The 23,797-nt window shown below is 32.5% G+C and overlaps 2 protein-coding genes across 2 annotated transcripts in view; one reads left to right on the top strand and one right to left on the bottom strand.

Annotated features, from left to right (window-relative positions):
* The window catches only part of LOC105626850 (protein furry), a 30,472-nt gene extending 12,819 nt beyond the window's left edge, over positions 1–17,653 (bottom strand). Inside the window, exons 1-24 of the mRNA XM_012208143.1 lie at positions 17,611–17,653; positions 17,507–17,548; positions 16,896–17,072; positions 16,631–16,815; positions 16,368–16,567; positions 16,096–16,305; positions 15,814–16,021; positions 15,564–15,701; positions 15,252–15,486; positions 14,757–15,160; positions 14,064–14,639; positions 13,849–13,984; positions 13,599–13,769; positions 13,339–13,528; positions 13,077–13,253; positions 11,979–12,125; positions 11,428–11,598; positions 11,211–11,360; positions 10,968–11,137; positions 10,607–10,878; positions 10,304–10,458; positions 9,956–10,119; positions 3,896–4,111; positions 1,677–1,699 (exon numbers count right to left, since the gene is read on the bottom strand). Coding sequence (XP_012063533.1) covers positions 1,677–1,699; positions 3,896–4,111; positions 9,956–10,119; positions 10,304–10,458; positions 10,607–10,878; positions 10,968–11,137; positions 11,211–11,360; positions 11,428–11,598; positions 11,979–12,125; positions 13,077–13,253; positions 13,339–13,528; positions 13,599–13,769; positions 13,849–13,984; positions 14,064–14,639; positions 14,757–15,160; positions 15,252–15,486; positions 15,564–15,701; positions 15,814–16,021; positions 16,096–16,305; positions 16,368–16,567; positions 16,631–16,815; positions 16,896–17,072; positions 17,507–17,548; positions 17,611–17,653 — 4,560 coding nt within the window. The remainder of the gene's footprint in view (positions 1–1,676; positions 1,700–3,895; positions 4,112–9,955; positions 10,120–10,303; positions 10,459–10,606; positions 10,879–10,967; positions 11,138–11,210; positions 11,361–11,427; positions 11,599–11,978; positions 12,126–13,076; positions 13,254–13,338; positions 13,529–13,598; positions 13,770–13,848; positions 13,985–14,063; positions 14,640–14,756; positions 15,161–15,251; positions 15,487–15,563; positions 15,702–15,813; positions 16,022–16,095; positions 16,306–16,367; positions 16,568–16,630; positions 16,816–16,895; positions 17,073–17,506; positions 17,549–17,610) is intronic.
* A 5,990-nt stretch (positions 17,654–23,643) lies between these two features.
* Positions 23,644–23,797, top strand: part of LOC105626751 (ADP,ATP carrier protein) — a 3,954-nt gene continuing 3,800 nt past the window's right edge. The window contains exon 1 of the mRNA XM_012208045.1: positions 23,644–23,797. Within this exon, the coding sequence (XP_012063435.1) occupies positions 23,644–23,797 (154 nt within the window).

The raw sequence follows: 23,797 nt of genomic DNA, 5'->3' as shown, positions 1-23,797 counted from the left end.
TAAAGATGACCAGTTTTTTCGACCCGGGATTCGATACGCTACCCGAAAGATAGGAGAAAGTAGTGGCCAACGATGGACAATACTTTGAATCATAAATGTATAACCAGTTTTTTACAATAAAGCTTCGAATTTCGGAAAAAAAACGACAGAAGCAAAGTTGTACACCTAATAATAACATCCTTTATTAATGTTACGTTTAAACAATATAATAGAGAGTATTAAAGGAAAGCTACATAGGCTACAAATCACTTTTTTTTATTATTATAGTATTTTTTTATTATTTATTATTATAGTAGCATGTAAGCTACTTTTATGTTAATAATAAAAAGAAAAATCAATATTAAACTTTCTTTTCTTACAATTTTTATATGAATTAATGGATTGTCACGTTGTCAGATTATTTTTCTTGTTTCCTTTATTAACACAATTTTTCCGAGACAATATGTCCGAGCACATTTCTTTCCTTGCCAAGTTCATCCCAATTCTTTTCAAATATGCATTGTATTGAATTTCATCCATAATACATTTTATACGTGCATAATGCATGTTTACGAATATCTCATCATCTGTCTCATCTCTCAATTTAGAAATATTTAAACGTTAGTTATTTTGCAACTTGTACGAATTTAATACGCATTACATTATCAATTCCTTTCCCTTCTTTCATCTACTGCATTCCCATGTGCATTGCATTTAATCCATTTAATTAATATCAATGATGATCTCCAATATTGCTGTATAATATTAATGTAACGTACTGGTTTAAATTAGCAAGATGGAAGGGGCATTCAAAATGTTCATTGGCATTCGCAAATAATTAAATGATTAAAATTTCTAAATGATTTTGAATCAGCCAATTGTGTATGTGCACGTTCAAAATTACATGTATTATTTTCGCCTACAATTATCTGCATTTATTTCGGCTGTGAGTTGCATTTCTTTCTGAATTTTAAATATTAATACATTGACAATTATCACAAAATACTTTACTACCTATTTTCTCCTTTGCGTCTAATATGATATGCAAAATTGTTCATTAAAATTCGATCATTAATATTATTTCTAAGATCTTTCATATTTACAAATATATTGACTAAATCAAGAAATTGCCATAATCTAATAAATCTGGGAACTTATATAGTTATTTCTAGAAGTTTCAATTAGCTCTAAGCAAATTAATTTATAATTAATATTAAATCTTATAGGACTGTATATGTGAGAAATATAATCTATAAAACTGGATGCCTTAAAGGCATGTTGGATTTTAGATGCTTGTATAATTCTGTGTGAATTTACATACTACGTATATAGTCCTTTAAAATGCACGTCGAAACGATTTTTCGGTCTTGAAATGCAAATTACTAAACTACCACAGTAATATTACGAGTTAAATTGACGAGTTAAATTAACTGTTAAATTAATTGACGAGTTAAATTAATTAGCTAGTCAATTTAACTCGTAATATTAGTAGAGGTAGTTTAGTAATTTACATTTCAAGATCGAAAAATCATTTCGGCGTGCATTTTAAAAGACTGCATATGTAATATATAAATTCACATAAAATTATACAAGCACTAAAAGATTCGGTTGGATCGTTAAGGCATTCATTTCTATAGGTTTAATTTATAATTAATATAGATTTGTATTCACGTTTTGAACAAATTCGATATTTATACGTGCTCTGTGTACCTTAGTGTACCTATATTACATAACATTTTATGTTTAATCTTAATAAAGTTTAAAATATTTATCCTATATATCCTATATATTAATATATATATATATATATATATATATATATATATATATATAAAACAATTAAATAAAATGAAAGATTACAAATGAAATTTATTTTCTTGGAATGATATAATCGCTTTTCATTTTCTTTATAAAAACTGATAATAATTTCTAATATAATTGCTGGAAAACATATCTATAAACTTTAGAAATTTTACTTTGTTACATGAAAAGAATATACGAATTAAATTGCGTATTAATTTTTGTCTTTAATTGTATATAGAATATAACTTTTAGAGTTGATTTTGAAAAACAGATTTTTTTTTCGATGTTATTATTGAGTGTGATATTACACACAAAAAATTTTATGAGATAAAATGGCGATTTTATGTTATACTGTTTTTTATGTTATACTGTTTTATGTTATTCTTAGAAGTAAACCTTTCGTCGTTTTGAGCGCGTCAAAGCAAACGGCTATAAGCCGGTTAGCCGGAAACGGGCAAGATAATAGTTCGCGCAATGAAATTTTTTATCGTTAAATTTTTCTCTCATTCTCCGTTCTTTTTAAACCTTTGCTCCTTTGAAGTGGTCCATGACACTGACATACGTCACAAAATTAAAACGAAGATCAACAATCCAGTAAACGAAACTACATTGCAACTTTATACGTGTCTTGCGGTTCATTAACAGTAGCTATTGTAATTAAAAGGTTAAATTCTGAAAGATCAGATCATGGTCAGCTTTCCGTTAGTCTATATTATTCCTGAATTTGATTAAGAAGTTAAATTCTGCGAACAATGTGATATTTATCTAGTACAAGAACATTTAAAATCTTATTACTAATCTTATTACTAATTTAAACCAAAGCTTTAAGGATTAACTTCACAGTTTTTAATCTAACTTCATTTTCTCGAGTTTTCTTAAGAAGTTTAATTATATTATTCTGCTTCACTGAGCTTCAATCGCATCACTAAATAAGCTGAATAAAATAAGAAAAATACTCATCTTTAATGAAATTTAGCATTGCAAATGATATTTTTCCATCTCAAAATACGTATATTTGAGTTATGGTACTGATAATTAATATTCCTGCATTTGAAATGTGATATGTTCTCTATGTTTAAGTGCTGATAATTAATATTTCTGTTCTGTAAGTAATATTTCTTCTATTTAAAATGCTATTGTATTCAAATAGATGTATGTATATGTGTGATTAATTCTATCGGTAGAAAAATTCTATTATTTGTCTTGATTTTTTAGTGATTTCTCCAATATTAAATTACAATAATAAAAGCTTGTTTGATTAAAACAGACGCGGCATATTTACGCGATAGCGACACGCCTCTGTATAATTGATGACAACATAAACACATGAGAATTGTTGTTGACAGTTTATATCCCTTTACAATTATACATTACAATAATGAATTTGTACGTAATAATTGCGATAATCCTGTTAAATCCTACATACTCTATATAATTCATGTTACGTGGATTACATGCTTCCGTACAAGTAATAAAAAGGAAACGATACTTTTGCAATATTTCCTTTCCTTTAATATAACTCTGCCATGTTATTTACGTAAAAGTAATATAGAAGCTAATGAAACGCGTGTTTCTTTCCATAAGAATCCAAGCTTGTGAAAAACATTAAAACAATTTTTTATCAGGGAGCGTTCTACGTAAATTTAAAAGTCGAAAGAACCGTATTTCAGTTTAATTAATATAATTATTATTCTTAAATGCAGGAAAAGTTTAATCGTATTTATTAACGTTACTAATGTAAATAAAAAATTTTACATATTACGAAAACAATTTTAAAATTATCATTTGTAAAAGAGAACGGAGAACGAACGCTTTTCTTGAATATTTCTTTAAATTAATTTGTTTAATGTTTGAATTAACATTTAATTAACATTTACAATATCATAATAATAAATGCCATAATACTATATAGTCGTAGAATTACAAAATACAGTATTCTTAATCAATCACGTGTTGCGTTAGAACCATTTTCAGAAATATAGAAAAACATATAACTTTACGTTTAAAAATGAAACAATAATTCCCTTGAAAATCTCGTTGATGTCGAATTTTAATAAAATGTTTCAGATTTAAAAATGTATAAATTAATAAAAACATAAGAAAGTCCATTTACCACTAAACATCGGCATCGTGAGTTCCGGATGTAGTTGAGCCAATTGACGTGAAAGGTACATTTGGCTACGGCAATAAGTAGTTGACAGGAGGACGTCCAGTGTGCCACCTCTAACCGTGCCGCCGGAAGAAATCTCACCTGCGGGATTACTTTGTTGACCCGGTCCGGAAGTTACAGTGGCGGCAGAACCACTTGCAAGAGGATCATTATTATGTCCTGCAATAAAAAATCAATATACAAATAGAATTATACTACTCACTCGATCAATGAAGAAGTTAATTATCTCACTTATTGCCCAAGGTTGCTTCAAAATTTTATTATAAAGATTTTATTATAAAGATTCACATTTAATTAAAATTAAGTTATATACTTAATAAAAGAAAATTCTTATTTATCTATATCTGGCATTTGTTCTTAATAATCAATTGCTGATATCATATTTAACATTAAAAAATTAAATGTAGAAAAAGATAGCTTTTTAATTGATTAATTTCCATTAAAAAAGAATGGATTCATTTAAAAAATCTATAATGATTTATGAAAATCTACAAATGATTTTATAAACAAAAGCTAATAAACAAGTATGTTTATTAGTTTTAGCTAGAAATATGTAGTGTAAGATAAAATAATAAATACCTATAAAATTCTTTGTTTAATTATTATCATACATATATAATAATTAATAATATTTAATAACCCGATAATATATATTAGTACATGTTGAACGCTTTAAATGTTAATAATTATTTTCAGTAATAATTAATCAGTATAAAATATGATACGACATTTAGCATTTATATTGCATGATTCCCTGGTGTTATAATGATAATCCTGATTACATAGAAAATATATTTTACAAAAAAAATACATATATCATAAATTAGATTTACACAATACATATATTTAATATTTAAATGTATATATCTTTTCTCTCACCAAGTTAAATATATTTTTTTTTATAGAAGAGCCAAATCTTGTCATGCTTTTTGCAGTTATGAAAACGTATTTCTTTATTGAATAGATGCGTCCCAAATAAAATTTAATACATGATATATCAAAGGATACATAACATGGAAGTAATTCTTCTTTTACAAGAAAAGAACAATTCATTCTCTGAAGTACATTTCATTCTTTGAAAGAATTCAAGTTTTGTATGTTTAAAGTGCAGAATGAATTCAATCTTTCAAATCTCATTGAAATTTAATTTATAAAAGCAACAATAATAAATTTATGATAATAATAACATATTATGTGATAATCAGCTTATGATTATCAATTACATTAATAAGCGTCATAATAAAAACAAATTCACATTCTTGTAAATAAAAAATTATAATGTACGAAACATTTTTAATGGAATATAATATTATATATTACATAATGTAAAAAAAGTTTCTTTTGTATATAAATATTGACGTTGTTCTCGTAATATAATTTGTAAAAGCACAAAAAAAATGTCAATATATAAATATATGAATCGCAAAAATATCACGATAATCTCTCTCTTGCGACATAAATTGGCGTATGCCACGAGAGGCGGGAATTTGTACATCACTTTGATGCGCAGAAGCCAGAATACTGGATGCATGAGCTTTATCAGGAACGGATGCGTCAGGCATCCAGCAGAAATAGTTGAGACGGCATTCGAATATATTCTCCAAAAATACAGTATGTCGAAAACCAAGTGCGTCTAATATTAAATTTAAATTATTCTCATAATTATATACACTCATAACTTGTTGCTTCCCGTTTGAAATAAAAAAAGCGAAACATGTTGCCGCTATTAATGTGATTAATATTGCCCTATCTACTATAAAATCTAATTAATCTACGTTTGTTGACAAATTGCGTTATTAAAATTAAGTGTCACGCAACTGTCTTAAATGAGAAATTCATTAAACAATTGCAAAGAACGGCCGACGAAAGGATTATGCACTGTGTCTCACGTCAGCACTGCACATGTCGTGCCAATTAAGTCTCGGAAAGACGCATCATATATTTACAAACCGTTTAGAAGTAGAAGTAGTTTTGGTGTGTGACCTGTATATGAATTGAATCATTCAAGTGTTATAAGAACGCGGTTAAAAGGAACTCTCGCAAAGTCACAAAATCGTCTACAGAATCCAGATGGTCCAATAAATATTAGGTTGCGTTTACATGTTTCATGAGTTAAACATGTTCCATTTATTGAAATCTACTCAATAAACAGGTATGTATTAATTAAGAATGTTTAGCGAATTTTTTACAATTTTAATTAGATAAGAAAACATTAAAATTGTTTACATTTATAAAAAAAATATAAAATATAAAATATAAAAGAACAGAGAAATATTTATCTCTTCCCTCTCTTAAAAATTGTTATATCGTTTAATATTGTAACATCTTTTATATTTTTACTTAATTATTTTTTCTATAATTAATTTAAAGATGAGAGAAAGATAGTATATTAACACTTTGTGAAAGGATTTTTTTTTATTATAAAAATTTTATTGAAAAATATTATAAATTATTAAAATAAAATGTTATAAATTAGGGTCTTGGCCATAAGCATAAAACATTTTTACAAATTGACGTAAACGTTCTAACAAAAAAATAAATTAGAAACAGTTTTATTGAAAAATAAAAAATACAGATATCCGTTTATTTATAATCGGATCCAAGATCTCAATTATAAGTCGAATTGATTATAAATGGAATATATGTAGTAATCATATAATAATAATTCTATTAGTTTTCTTTCTTTTCTACTAATAATTTTTGTATTACTAATTATTTTGGACATGAATAATTATAAAGTTATGTAAATAAATAATTAAATTAATGCTCATTTTTACCAATGTAGATTAACTTTAATTTTGATTTATTTATTCTTTTTTTAATTCTTAACGCATACTGAATATAAGTCCTAAAATATGTAAGTCAGAACAGTCATAAGCAGAATATACCTACATTACTTTTATAACAATTTTAATTATATTATATTATCTCGTTCGGCTTTTATTACTTTCCAAGAAAATTTAATTAAATTTGCTTTAAGGCCAAGATTTTACTATATTAAAAGTAACATATATTTTATTTTTATCAATTTATATCGCTTTTAATCAACTGCAATGGTTCAATTACGAATCATTAAAAGCACCAGAACTTAATCAGAAATTATATTAATATTATATATAAACAAGCAAAAGAGAAATATAAAACTCTTTGATTTATCAATAGTTTTGAACGTATACATTCTGAAATGTAAATATAAAACTTCGTCATTATTAAAGATACAAAATATTATATCAACAAAGTTCTCCCATGATCACATATATATACGAATATACAATAATTATTTACATTTAGAAAACGACTGTTAGGTACTATTACTTTACAAAAGAAATATTCGCCAAGATTACAAATTATATCGGATTTTTCACAATAGCGTAGAAAAGATAAGAATTTTTCCTATGCGGTTATCATCACATTGTAAGATAATTTTCAATGTTATATAATAAAATATGTCCATAAGGAAGAATTATATCGAAGAAACGTTACCAAATAATTTGTATTTGATCTCAATAAGACAATAAAATTTTAAGCAACATTATATAAGTATGATGCATTTATTTAACATATTTTGAATATTTGCGCAATAATGAGTTAACATATCTGTTGAGCGAAGGATTTCCTGCGCGTGATAAGAGCTAACTTTTTCCGTTTAATTTTTGTTGTTTAGTAAATATATAGACTATATCTCAGAATAAGAATGCACAATGATTGTACTAAATCAAGCGACAATAAAATAACTCAGAAGGATATGAAAATATCATTTGTTATTTTTTGTTCTCTTATATTGACATCTACTATAAGATGTATAATTCTATTAAAATCTATTTAAAAGTAATTAAATTTGAGAAATGTTTAATATTAACTAAAAGAACAAAAATTTTGCGATCTCTGCCAAATGTTAACATAACTAACTAAAAAAAATCTGATTTTCAATGTTAAATGTCTTCTCAGTTATTATTATCTCGAGTCTCTAAATTTCAACCGAATTTCAAATGCTGATCTTGCTTCTAAATTCACTTCTCATGTTGATGATTTAAAGAAAACGCGTGACATTTGTAATATTCTCTGTTTCTCTCTTTCTCTCTCTTATTCTCGTCTTTTATATAGAACACACTAATGCTCTTTCAGGTCACCGTGCATGACGCAAGTTGTTATGTTGTGTACACTGAGCGTGGTTGCATCGCTTTCCGATTTTCTTTTCATTGATGATTTGGCGATGATTTAAGATCAACACATACAATAAGAAGATGATCACTGGAAGCAATAGCACAATAGCAAACGAATTCTATTATGATGAAATCAACGATTTTTTCCAAAACATCCAATACTATTATGTGCCAATTCTCGTGTTCCTGGGTCTTCTGGGCAACTGTATGTCCGTTTTCGTGTTTTTTGGTACAAAGCTACGTTATTCTTCGTCTAGTATTTATTTGGGAGCGCTAGCAATAAGCGACAGCGGTTTTCTAATGATAGTCTTCATGACCTGGCTAAAAATGGTACACGTGGATCTATTCAATCGGCAGGGCTTCTGCCAGTTTTTTATCTATCTTGCATCTCTCTTTAGCTTTCTTAGCGTTTGGTTCGTGGTAGCCTTTACCGTTGAGCGATATGTAGCAGTCAAGTGGCCGCTTCGTCGTCAATTCTGGTGCACAGTAGCCCGAGCCAAGATGATAGTGGTAGGATTTACGGTATTAGCGATTCTACTGACCAGCCCAGTGGTCGTGTTCTCCAAAATTCCTGAAAACTCGACCGACTGTGGTAATTTAAACAAGGAATGGAAATCTTGGGCAATTCCCTATACTATGATAGAAAATGTCGTGACATTTGCCGTGCCCTTGACCATAATAGTAATTTTCAATACACTGATAGCACGCAACATCTATAAATTTGATCATATCCGAAGAACATTAACCATAGAATCCGACGTTTCCAATGAGAGAGCTCCACGGGACAGAATGCCGCAGACTAAAGTCACAAAAATGCTTCTGCTCGTTTCGAGTGCATTCTTCTGCCTTAATATGCCTGCGTTTGTCTTCAGGATGATTGCTGTGGTCATCATTGGTGTATGTATCGATATTTAATGCTAAAGTTATTAATGCTAAAGTCAAATACAGAACTTTTACTCTAAAGAGTAAATTATGGATATAATCGTTAATTAAATTTTTCATAATTTTTCCTAAAATTCATAAATTGTTTAATAATGTTCAATGTTTAATCGAATTCAATACACAATACTGTTGCAAAATTAAATGTTTGCATGATTAAAAAGCTATATACTGCAGTTTATATTATTTCCCATTGTTAATTTGTGGTATTATTGATTCGTGGTATTACTGTTTATATATAGATAAATTTTGATTGTTATAGAAATTATTATACATTTACAATTAATAATTATTATATGTATATGTAAATTCAGAATGATCCTGATAATAATAAATCGGTGATTTGGCTAATTTGGGCGCAACAAATGAGTCAATTATTATTCGACACGAGTTTCGGAATAAACTTCATTCTTTACTGCGCGAGCGGACAGAATTTTCGCAGAGAGATAGTTCACATATGTAAGAAGAGTTCAAGTACTAGAAGAAATGGAACTCTCGTGCAGATGGCAATTCATGGAAAACAGTGTGGTAGGCACTTAATTACCCAATTATAATAAGGTAACATAATAACAAAATATATGTATGCCAATAATATTGATTAAAAAATTTATCTTTATGTCTTGAATTAATAGATAAACATGATAAATATGATTTGATAAAATCTTCCTTTATTTAATTTCAGAATTTATGCCTAAATATAGCTCAAAGCGACTGCACTTTATCAATGCGCAACAGAAAAACTTTCAGAAAACGCAAAAGTTCCCAGTAAAAAGATTATGATATCATCAGTTTCAAATAATCAAGTAAATATCAGTATCAGAAGGAGATATTAAAAAAATAATATGTAATGCATCAATATAGTATTATAGTGCAGAGATAAAGACGTGAATTATAAACTTACCAGTTTCGAGTTCTGTAGCTGGTAGCGGGCCTACGTTTCCGAAGAAGCGTTGATCCAACAGTTGAAGAAGTTGAAGCGCTGCATCGTGGACTGGTGCACGGGGACATCCCGTATTCATTAACGTTACATTGATGACACTCGTGTAATGATCGCAAGGATATTCCCTAAAGAAAAAAAAAACATAAAAGGACTGACGATTACTGCTTATTAGTTTTGTTATTCTATCGCGATTATATCTGTGGTGCTGTTGAGAAGTGTGTCTGGTATCTTTTGCTTGTTGTGTGTATTTTTTCCTAATAAATGTTTTTACATAAAATATTTATTTTATATCTTTTAATACGTGCATACCTAGCGCTGAAAATCGTCGCCAATGCGAGAAAACAGCCGTCGGCCACTTGCGGTGCACCAGTATAACATCGATCAACCACCCAATCCAAAAGCGTACCAATATCGGGATTTCCTTCGAGTAGTAACACGACAGTTTCGCGTGCAAGTGTATAAATCTAAAATAAGAAATCCGATATAGAAAAAATGTACAAAATAAAATACTTTAATGTATAATGGACTATTAACTACATTTTGTAATTTTGAATGCTAATACGCATGCGCATTACAGATAAAATTTTATACGAGACAATTTATAAAACTTACCTTTTCGTCTTTACTGGCTAATAATAAATCTAGCCATTGATATAAAATCGCACCCTCTTCTGAAAGCGACTGTGGATTAAAGCATGATCCACAACAAAGCAATCCACTCATAGCTTGTAAGGCTGAGAGTTGCAATTCCGTGCAAGACTTTTCCTCCTCTTGTAGGGACGACGTGCTTGTAAGCGGCCTGCCATAAACACCAGCCCAACTAGCGAAGAGCATGAATAAATTTCTTCTTAAATCCCTCTTTAATAAAGTATAGCATGTCTCCACTAGAAAAATAAGAAAAAAGATTAATAAATCTCTTAAGGCATCACACATATTTCGCGATTAACGAAATTATTTAAATAAAATCACTTACATGAAAAACTCTTAATCATTTTTCTGATAAAGTTGCAGAAGTGTAATTTGATGTCTCGTACAGCGGGTGCTTCCTTGTCGGTTTCATTTTCTAGATAAATGCGCGCACCGTCTATGTATTCGACAAATGTCGGATGTAAAGATTGTGTCTCGCGATCTAATACCGCTGGACTAAAGAAAAATGATTTTTATAAATCTAATTTGTTGAATGAGAAAATGAAGTTCATCAAATGAATTAACTAACCAGATACCGAACGTTCCATACTCTGCGATTAATTCCAGTACTCTTACTAACTGCAACCTCAAAGCATCGCGTCTTCTTCGTCGTCTCATATTCTCCTGTTTCCGGTCAACCGCTTCCCGGATGTAAGGTACCAGTTCTTCCATCAAGTCTCTATATCAAGAAAATAATCTCTTGTAATTTAATCTCTCTTTCGTCATTCTTCTAATAACATACTTACTTTAGAGCATCGGCGTTTACTTTCCCAATCGCCTGCACCACGGCATCCCTGACATCGACGGCTTCGCATCTTAGCAAAGGCACAGTCAGTTTATATAAAGCTGCCGGACTTGCATTTGTGCCCGGTGATTTATTGTCGCCGCGTTCCGCGGATAGACTGTCGGGCGAAGAGCTGTGAAAATGAGACTGTTGCGTTTCACTATTTTTCGATCACAGGTATGTTACTGAAGTTTGTAAATTAATAACTGTGCACTTTAAAATATTCGGTCGCAATTCAATTTCCGAAAAAAGAAGCGATCGGGAACGGTCGTGAGGCAAGGATGGTATACGCAAGTACGCGCGAAAAAACTTGTTAGGGAGAAAGAATTCGAGTACGAAGCTGAAAGTTCAGTGGAAAGAAAGGGATATACCAAACTGTACTACGTTAAGAGAGTAAGAAGAGACAAATAGTTATAAAAGATATAAGTGCGAATTACCAACGACCGTTTAAATCCCGGGTGACATCGAAGGAAGCATGGTCGTTTTGTTCGCGATTGTTAATCTCAGGCTCACCTGGTACGCTTGTGTCGGGTGTAGATGCCGGAAATGGATGGAACAGAAAACCGACCCGGCAGGGTCTGCGCCCCGCCGAGATTCTCCAGGCTCTGACTCAACTCCTTACTCATGCACAACACACCAAACTCCACCGTATGCTGACCACTAGAGTATGCAATACAGTGTACCACCAATGCTCCTTGTATCAGACATTATTTACTCAGAGAGCTACTACTCTAATATTCAGAAAGAAAACGAGAGAGAGAGAGAGAGAGAGAGATGTACATGTACGAGATAGTACGAGGAGACAGCATGCAAGAAATTTATGTAGTATGTTGCGGAAAATAAAGCGAAGTATGTATATGCATAGAAGAAAGGACAGAGCAAGTATGGATTCCGCTCCCGAATGCAAAGCGCGAATTTGGTATGAATTGGTGCTAGTTTAATCGATTGCCATTGCCGAAGAATTGCCACTGCTAGATATGCGCAACATCGGATAGAGAATAACGTGTGAATACATATAATATTAGCTCTTTTGGTGTTTATATAATGTAAAACATTATAAAATTATAATTCAGTAACTGTGTTTGTGTAGAATTAACACTTAAAATGAACAATTTTATAATTTTGTAAAATATTTAACCACTAATGAAATTGACATTTCATAAAGCAAGTAAAGTAAATGTTACTGTGCAAAATAGTAGACGTTAACAAGCATGACCCAACACCAATCGGTACCAAGTTGATTATTGATTTTATTTTATTTAATGACTCACTTTTATATAGACACTTAAAGCTCTAATATATTCTGCTAAACATATGAGCTTTTAATTATCTAAAATTTTGAAATATTTAATCAAAACATAAATCGTGTGCATACATTCTCTCGATGCAGATGTTCGAACGAGGCACTTTACTGCTCATCGAACAAACTGTTTGCATCTACAGCGAGCATAGCGATGCACACGATTATACATACTTTATTGAATGATACATAATAAGCATGAATATTGTATTAAAAGTTAAAACTATTGAAAATATTAAATAATATATAATAGGATGATATAATATGATATCTCTGAACTCCTACTATAAATTTTCATGTGACTAACTTACCTGAGACTGAGATCCGGACTGGCACATCGAACAACTGGATTCGGTACTGGTGGCACAACTCTATATCCAAAAGTCAGGTAATTTTTCCAAATATGCATATAGACATCCCTCTCATTTACTGGTTTTCTCACTGTCGTCGAACTTCGCAATAACGAAGCTCGATTATCATTTACTGGCCTATACGAATACAGAACTATGAATTATTTCAAAACTTTAAATATAACTTAAATATATACAAACTTGTTATAGAATTTAATCTTACGTGGGATCCACAACTGAAAACAAAGAATTTATGCGAGTGAAAACAATAGGCCAAGAATGAGCGACGGCGCTTGGACATAGCGTAAGTACTCTGTCCTTTTCCAGAAAAGCAAATAGACAACTGGCCCATGGATCAGCTCCATTTAGATTAAGCGAGGAAGAACTCTTAGTACTGTTTTCATCATGAAATCCTGCAATGTAAAATATAGTAGATAAATATAATATAAACTTGCATAAAAAGTGTGATAAATTTAGTATTACCAGCTGTCCAAACACAACTACTTCGATCAGCTATCCATTGCAAATCCACGTTAGAAGTAGACGCAGCCGCTGCTTTCTCAGCTGGAGGTAATATAGGATAACATTTTTCCAAGACAGCCGGACAGCAAGCATCAATTACATCAATGACTGGTTGATCATCTTCAGGTCCTCCTAAAAAGATGACATATATAAAATATACATTTTGATGCACTGTGCATAATACGCATAAATATAATTAATATATAATTACCTAAAGTCTTCAGTAAAAGCTTAATCTCCCGAAGTATATGAACAGCCAATCGTCGAGGATAAAGGCGACAATTACAGAGCATAACTAAAGCAAATCCTTCCACCAGATAGAATATGTTCGATACAGGTTCTACTTTCTGTAAATAAGAAATAAAAGTTACAATTGTATTCTATGCGTTGCCTGCTAATTCCAAAATAATAAACATTAATACAAACCTGAGCTGTTTCGCATTTCTTGATGCTAACATCCACTCGTATATTCATCCGTGTAGTATCCACTGATTGCTCCTTAGCTCTTATACTAGGACTCGTAAGGGCATTCTTCCAACTGGTCAGCAATTGCAGCAGCATTCTCAAACCGTTATCAATTAGCTGCGGAAACGTATCTTGCACATCCCTGGCTAGAAACTGCGTGAACCCAAGCACGACATCCTGTCGCCAATCGGGAAAATCTAATACTAGAGTCTGTAAGCTTTGATATGCCAATGCACGGAGTTCTTCATCCATGTGTACTGTCAAACGTGCCAGTAAATCGACCAATTCCGCACCGGTCATTCCATCAGGAATCAGTCGCGGAACGGCGGCAACGCAAGTTCGGAAGAGATCTATTCGAGGTTTACGTTCTCCGGTGATCATCTCGTCCGGCTCCTTGTTCATGTTTTGAGTACTAGTCATCATGAGAGGTCTACCATAATGAACATCTAATGCGCGCAAGATATCTACAAACACTCGGCGTACGTGCGGAAAATACGAGGACATTCCTATGCTTCGTGCAGTATCCTCTGTCAACATCTAAATTGTAAAAACATATACGTAAAAATGCTATGTTCAATAAAACATTAAAAATTAGATATAAATAAAATAAAAATTAGATATATATGATATATATATATATATATATATATATACTTTGTTCAAGTATGTCTTTTTGACACGCATAGTGTTTCCACTTGGCAAAACACCCATAGTGCGTGGCATAGGTGGTTCCCCTTCTTTCTGTTGTAAGCTGTCAGCTACTACGAGAAATGCTCGGAGGCCGATACTCATACGTTCAGGAGTTAAAATTATCTTTACCGGTCGACCGACAGACAGTAAGTCAAATACTATCTCGCGCATCGCAAAGTCCAGTCTCTCTTGCGCAATAAATTGAATAATCTTTACAAAAATATTCAGTGGAGTATCCCGTGGCACTACCGCCTTCGATCCCTTAGGAAACAAAGAATTCACTATGCTTTGGAGTCTACTTTGCGTAGCCGAATTGCTCTCACACTTGATTCGTATCATGTAAACCCAGAGTAAACGATATAAGGCCTCTGTAATACAATAGATGCAAAAGATAATTCGTTTTCAATTCTCTTTTAAACAAATATCATGTATGATATAAAATTTGTACTTTAATTGTACCTAACGCAACTCGACACATCTTTGGATCACGATTCTTCAAGTGAGATAGACACATAGCTAAAAAGTAATGCCAGTTTTGTAAAAAAAATGTTTTCTGGCTAACGCAAAGCAAACAGGTTACTAATGGAAAAAGCGCCAGTCTATGCTTAGACTTTGTACACATGTCTAATGTCGTTGAGTACAACATTTCCACAAAATTTTTCAGACACGGTACGTTCACTTCGTTTTTTACAGCCTAGAATATAAAAATACAAATAATTATAACATTGTTTGATGATGCATGAATTATAATTTATGGTCTAGAATACTTACAGCGGCAACAGGGACGAGTATTTCAACAAAAAGACCAGCTAAAGCGTGTTTAACATCTTTATCTTTTACTTCTAAGAAATACTGCGCGCACTCCTGCATAAATTGAAATGATGCCTCAAATTCTTCTATTGGTACCATCTGAAAATTCATGTAACATGCATTAGTTAAAAGTAAAGGAATCTTAAAAACATAATACAAGTTCAAAATAAAATACATATTAAAAATCATATTAATTGGATGTGATAATTACTTTAACTCGGAAAAATTTCATTCCCATTAATAAGGAAATAATACTCTGTGTAGTATGAGGACCTGGCTCTTTAGCTCGCAATTCTTTTAATTCTACCATAAAACGTTTTCTTACTGACATAAACCTGGATTGCGCTAAAACTCCTATCACTTCAGCATAGAGATCAGCAATAATGTGAATGTTAGCTGCATTTGGCTCGTTTTGTATGCTGAAAAAATATGTAAATATTAAGTTTTATATAATATCTTCTTTCTTCATTCTTATCAATATAATAGTTCATACCCTTCTCTATATTTAAAATGTTTAAAAGCAATATTTTCTATGTATGTTACTAAATCCTCATGTCCAGGATGAAATGGTAATTGACGTAAAACTTCGATCAGCATTAAACAAAATATAAATTCGACAGCAAGATCTCTACGCTCTTGCAAAAGATCTGCCTCGCTTCTTTCCACTGTTTCTACACTTCCTGATACTATTGTATACATAATACTGAAATGATACATTTATTATTATAAATATTTATAAAATAAATCAATTTATCGTCTTATTACCTTTTTCCTTTTTGGTCTTCCTTTCCAGGAGCAGGTTTTTTCTGATCACCACCTTGGTCAACAAGTTGACGTTCATACCAATTAAAAAGGGCTTTCAATATTGATGGTAAACAATGTTCAGCAACAGAACCAAAAGCCGATAACAGTTGATCAAATTGTGGATCTTCTCCTCTTTGTAAAACTTTCGATAATTGTTTCTCCTGAAAATAATGCATTCAAATAAGATTGTTACAACAACAATAATTGCTTCAACAATTGCTCACATGTTCCGTCATAACAGCTTCCATCTTTTTCTCCGCCTGCAAAGTGAATTCTGCGAACAGAATACGCATCACATACTCTCCCGGTCTTAAATCCATATCTCCTATTTGTTGTGGCTTCACTGTCTCTTTTTGAGCACCCCAAGGCAACACCACAGTTATCGCGCTGACTCTACTTGAACTTGATTCTAAAAAATAATACAAATATAAATATTTATACATGTATATACACGTATTATAATATTATCACTACAGTTTGCAAACTTACCATTGCCAGACACAGAAGTGCTGGCAGTATAAATACTGACAGCATCGCTACTCTCTCCCTGTGTAGCTCCATGAACTGTAAGAAGCTCTTGCATAGGTTCAAGAGCAGCTTGCGATGTTGATTCTGCTGCTCCCTCGTGTAATCCTTCGCTATGCGTTGCCCTTGATTCTAAGGCTTCTGTAAGAACACAATATAAACTTGTAATTCCTATCTACTAGAAATATGTTAATTTTATTGAAATTAATAACATTTTTTTATATAAAATTAAGCTGTTTTGGTATACTATATAATACACAAAAAATATACAAAATGTTTTTAACAAAATGTTTTGTTGTCAATATAAATCTTATTATGCTATTAAACATTTTATCTAATTGTATATCAACATTTGTTAAATAATCTTAACTTAAAAATCTACATTTACTGTTGAATAACATAATATAATAAGACATAATAGAAGAAACTGAAAAATGAAGCCCCATTCTGTCATATAACAGATATCTATAACAAACGCTAATTCAATTATATCAGACTTGATGTTTATCTTTACAGTTATAATTATGCTTTATATATATATATATATATATAAAATTATTAATAAATTGGCTTACCTGTCTGGGGTTCATTTCCCGCATTTGGTTGAGTCTCTGCACCTACAATAAGAATACAAACTCAGTTTCTAAATTTATTATAACATAGACATTGAATAACTAACCTTCCGTCATGTTGCTGATTTTTGCCTCCTCCTTAGGCAACATTTATCTGGTTATCATTATAGTGCAATTATACCTACAATAATTATACCATTTATTACAAGAGGATCAGAAAAAATATTACAAAGCATTACACAGGAATCTATTATTTATCAAGTAGAATAGAGATCAATTTTGCACTTACATCATCATTGAAGTGCCGATATTTTCCACGTAAACAGAATATGTTTTATCTAACGGATAAACACGTACGTGTGTGTACCATGTAAATATATGTGTATGTTCAGTTAATCAAATAAATTGAATAGTGGAGATTCCTAATTAGAGTAGTAATTTGTAGACCGTGTAACGTGACGTTTAAATACGAGTCAGATTAGAGAGGTAACGCGTTGTGTAAAGTATATCTGGGATAATTACCAGATCGGCCATTCAATTACAATTACGCAGTGATGAAGACACGAAGCAGCGTACCTGGATCAGCGGCACATATTGACGAAAATCAAGGAGGATACTCACTGTGACTACTGTCAGTCGATTGCTCCGGACGTCTCGCCAACCTCAAGTTCACGAAGACGGAAATCCGTCGTGAAAGAAGCGATTCAGCACATCACTTGAGTACTCCGGCTCAATCCCGGCGCGTATCTCCGAGTATCAATTCCACCTCTCGCTCCTCTCGTCCTGTCACAAAGTTTACACGATATTTTTTTTTGTGCTTTTTTTGCTTTATTCCCTCGTTCGCTAACCGCCTGTCTATTATTGTGCTACCACTAGATAGCGTTGAATTCGCCTCGTATATTCTAGCACTGCCGAATGTACCAACAGAACTTTTCGCGCCTCAACGATTTAAATAATCGGACGGGGAACTGAATCACTTGTTAGATCAGATAATTAACGTTGGCACGGAATTATTTAAAAGGATAAGCTTCCCTGCAAAAAGTTCTTGGCGTTAAAATGCATTTGCATTAATATGTAAAGTGACTCACTGTGTTACCTGGAAGTTCTGCCAAAGCTACATCATTATGCAAATCCAACATGTATATATAGATCTATAAAATATATATAATAATTAGTTATAAAATTTATATTATAACAAATAAACTGTATTTCAAGTATAATAATAATAATCCAGTAAAGAGAGTGTGTGCTGCTAAAAATGGTACCAAACACTGGCACATCACGTTTATTTTTACGCGGATTTATTTTTATAATGTATGTAGATAATAACGAAAAACGTTATTTCCTGCAAAGCCTCGGGAGCTCTCTCCCAAGTAGAACAAGTCTTATAATAATACTAAAATAATAACAAAATAATATCAAAATGATATCAAAATGAATCCAAAATATCATTTTAACGTTATTTTGACGTTACCGTAATTTGTTCTGCTTAAGCTATTATACTTTCTACACATAAAGTAAATAAATATATCCACACTGTATGTCACGTGGTCAACTTTAACACACAAAAGTTTATCGTAGAATCTCTTTGTACCAACATTATATAAAGGATCGTTGCATTTATGTATTTCTATTTAGACGTCGCGTGCATATATACATTCCAATTATCAGGGACAGCCAAAAAGTCGATCGCAACTAACTGATCCATCAGACAGCAATAGTGAATCGATCTCTATAAATCTATTCTCTTAAATTCGTTCTGATCATAAAATTCATGTTTTGATACTCTAACAAACAAGCTGATATTTATTGTCATTTTGTCATCAACAAATAACAATTTATAATTAATGTCAATTTATTTGTTGGAACTTGATAGTAAAGACAATCAGCTTGTCAAAATATAAAATTGTTAACAATAATTTTTGTGAAATGTTAATTAAGAAAGATTAATTAATTATTATTTAACAGATTCTAACGAGTAATTAATTTTAATTTTAATTCATGATCTTTGTAGTTTACGTAATAAAGATACCACGTCATTTTGAACGCCAATAAATCGAAATATCGTGGATGATCGTTTTAAAAAAGGCAGCGGTCGCCCCCGATTACATATCGAAGTTCACGATGACGACGATCGTATTTCTTTTATATTTTTTCTCATTTCTCATATTGCGTCACGTATGTCACTCAAGTGTCGCGAAGCTTTGTGATCGCATGCGAGTTTGAGCATTCGACAATAAGAAAAGATGAATCATGAGTGCTTTTCTCAGGTGCCTCAAAAGTTTGCATTAGAAAATCGCTTAAAGCGGTTACGCAATTGTAGGTTTAACGTCAAGATCGACACTTAATTCAATATGATATTCGAATTTGCAGGTTCGATCTCTGACGAGCCTGAGTTGAAGATAACGCTAGCGTTTCACGTCGTCCAGATACATTCCTATGTGCAATGATATACCTATTGTGAATGATTCGTCAAAATCCTTATCACGCAACTTCCTTGTCAGTTTTATTTGAAAGCTTTATCGCGTACTATCGTAACGGGAAATATTTCGAGATATTCTTGGATATTCCTAATTACACGTATGAACGGTTTCCTCCTTTGCTCCAAAGATATCAATAATCCCCAAACTGATGTCAGGTCACTTCATATCTGGAATATTTTCCATAGAGAATCTTAATCTATCTCCATTAGATTGGAAAAGATATATCAAAACAAACACACGTCATTCTAGTCATCGCACTCTATTATGTAATATCTCTTAAAGATGAATTCAAGGCTATTAAATATCCAGATAACATGTGTGTCTAAAAGATACCTTTTAAAGCGTTTTTTAGATATCTTTTAGATATGCGTGTTCAAAAGAGACGTCTTTGTAATGTTTTTTAGAGTCATGCAATTGTCTGGATAGTAATTTAAAATGTACAAGATTAGAATTATATTCTAGACTTACATGATTTTTTCGTTTTTTAATTTTTATCTTTATAGTTTTCTGTGCAATTTCTGTTTCTGTACGAGTTTTATGAATTTAAAATACTGTCGTTGATTGCAAAGTATTTGAGAATAAAAGTTCATAGTGAAGAACAACACATAATCGTATTCGCCTGTAGCAACCATTATTACGTTTTTATTCTGTTTTTCGTCACAAGAACATGGTGCTCATCCTCCAATATGAATACTTAACTGTTTAACAAACCGTTAAGCCGACAAACCGTTTAAACCGAGAATTCACGGTTGCATCAAAACCACGATTGGATCGAAAGGAATTCAAATAACGTTTTAATAAACAAATGCGAGACAATAAGCAGGTAAAAAAATGTAAAAAAATCATCATTTTAAAAATTTTCTCTTAACTTGATGTTCCTTGAGAAGTCGTGTTTCTCGGTAGATGGGAGACAATTTGCAGACGAGGTTTAAAATAAAATCGGTCTGAATAAAAAATAATTCCTGCTCAGGAAAATAACGGAATGTATTTATACACCGCAAGAGAAAAAATAAAAAATAACGTTTTTTTTCCTGCCTTTATTTTAAATTTCGTTTACAAATTATCTCCGTCCACTCGACTTCACAAGGAACACACCAAATGAAGAGAAAGTTTAAAAAAATGATGATTTTTTATTACAAAATTTGATTGTCCATTGACGTTAAGAATCAAAATTAAATCATTTTGATTTTTTGTTGACTTTTGCGTTCCTTAAGTTCCAGATAGAACACAGTCATAATTAAGTTACAATGATGTCATATAAGATGTCATCATGACGTCATTGGATATCTAAAAATGAATTCATAATTTATAAATAAGATCATGATGATTGATATTATATTATGACTTTTACAAATGACTTTTTTTTTATTTTCCTCAACAATTTCGAGTCTAAAAATTCGATTTTAAAAACAAGGGCCTTTCAGGGAATTTGATTGTGTATCACAGAAGAATTGCTACTGATTGAAAAGTAGTATAGTTTTTAATCCATAAAATGATAACTTTGAAGCCGTTTTGACGTCATTTTAGTGTCTAATAATTATGTTCTGTTTGTGTGGTGAAAATTATAAGAATGAACAAATTTATAAAATCTATAAAATAATAATATTTACAATTTTACTAGAATATTTATAATTGATCAACACCTAGAGTCTGCTCATTTTTTTGTATAATTTCCACTAAGTTACATGACAATCGAACCCCTGCAGGCATTTCTTTTTCCTTATCGCCACTTAGTCTCTCGCGCATCTTCTAAATACTCGAGGGGACAATGTCAAGTATAAATCGAATCAAGGTACCGTCATTCAAATCAGATCCAAACACGAGTCGAAAGGTCAAAGTAGATGTGCTTGTCGTGATGCGCTATCGTTCCTCAACTCACACACGTGGATGACAGATCGATTGCTGCGATGGCGCGCGCGCGCACACAATGTGCGCATACGTGCATTCTAATCTTCTAATAATTCGTATCAACACGAATGTATACATGTGACGAGTGCATGTGACGAGGGACAGCTGATTTTAGCACGGCTATTCCGCGCGCGCGCTCGCGCGCGTGACGCGTGCTCATCTCCGTCTCTCTTTCTCTTTCTTTCTCTTGCAGGTGTATAAATACACCCCGCTTTTGACGTTACTCCATTGAACTTCGCTGGCGCGGATCCTCCGTAATGCGATGGGCCGTGAGCCAGGGTTACGCAAGCGACGCGCCCCGTTAACCTCCTTCCTCAGGGGAGAATTGACCTTGCAATTTCTACTCTTGACAAGGAGCGCGAAATTCCGCGCGAGACCGCCCTGAAGTTGAGTGCCGAACTCGCGACCGCCGTGAACACAGCCGAGGATTCTCGGAGGGATCTCGCGCAACTTCGCGCGGTCACGTGCCCGCGATCGTCCGCGACTTATAAATCGACAATGGCGAAAAAATACAAATTTTCGAATTTTCAAAAATTCATTAATTAATAAATAGCAAACGAGTATTAGATTGATCTATGATCTATTTAATATGTCGAAATAAAATTTCAATCAAGAGAATATGAATGACTTTCGTAATAATATAATGAAACAATCTAATCAATTTTATTATGGTTTTTATTAGATATATTTCAAATAATTCCGGAATTAATTTTACACGATGAAAAGAGTCATACTTATATCCATTTCTATCAATGTAGATTAACTTTAATCTCGATTTAATTTATTCTTTTCGAATTCTTAGAACTAGAGAGAAAAATATAAAAAATAAATTAAACTTAAGATTAAAATATTGTGACACTTCATTACATCTACATTGGATAGAAACAGATATAATCTCATTAATGCCGTTTCTATCAATCTAGATTGACTTTAATCTTGGCTTAATTTACTTTTTATCTTTTTTTTAGTTTTAAAAATTAGAAAAGTCTAAAGAGTAAGTTAAACCGAGATCAAAGTTACTCCATACTAATAGAAATTGATATATTCATTGATCAAAATTACACAATACATTGCACGATTATTCAACAAAGCATTCCTTGTTCTCTTCTCCCTTGTATAATAGGAGATAAAACTCGTATGAATCTCTATCGAATGAAACAATCGAAAGTTCGGAAACGATTTTTCTTTTTTCCGCGCCTGTCTGGAATTCCGGATGAACCGTTCCCGCTATTCGCATTCATAATTTCGAACGCGAGATCGTGATGAGCGATAGGCCGTTTGCAACAGGACGTGACGTTACCGCGGCGGGAAAAGCGACTATTTTCAAACTGGAAAGATGAATGAGACCATGATCGCTCAGGATGACCAAGGCGATGTGTCGGCAGACTAGGTCGCCCGAGGTTGATCGACATCGAGAATGAAAGGTCGCGAATACCGCAATCGCGGAAGCGCAATTTCGGCTGGAAGTGTCACGATGATTTTCGTGGCGGATGGGCCAACCGCGGCGGCAGCGGCAGCGACGTGGCGCGACGACGTCGCTTCGTCCGTAGCTGCGCGAAGCGGCACACGTGACCTGCGCGGCTATTCTTAGCCGCAGGAGGCGACGAGCGTACGCTGCCTCGGCCATTCGTCGTCCGACGCGCGTCAGAGACACTTGGAGTCTCTCCTCTCTCTCTCTCTCTCTCTCCTTTACGTTACCCGTGTCTCATCCAACACCCATATACACGCGCACTCAACCAACCCATCACGATGTCTGGACTCGCGGATCCCGTGGCTTTCGCCAAGGATTTCATAGCCGGTGGTGTGGCTGCAGCTATCTCTAAGACCACTGTCGCGCCCATTGAGCGCGTAAAGTTATTGCTGCAGGTACAGCACATCTCCAAGCAAATTGCCGAGGATAAGC

The sequence above is a fragment of the Atta cephalotes genome, assembly GCF_000143395.1.
Source record: "Atta cephalotes unplaced genomic scaffold scaffold00006, whole genome shotgun sequence".
NCBI classification, from domain to species: domain Eukaryota; kingdom Metazoa; phylum Arthropoda; class Insecta; order Hymenoptera; family Formicidae; genus Atta; species Atta cephalotes.
The sequence above is the reverse complement of the archived record's forward strand: the minus strand, read 5'-3'. Positions and strand labels throughout refer to the sequence as shown.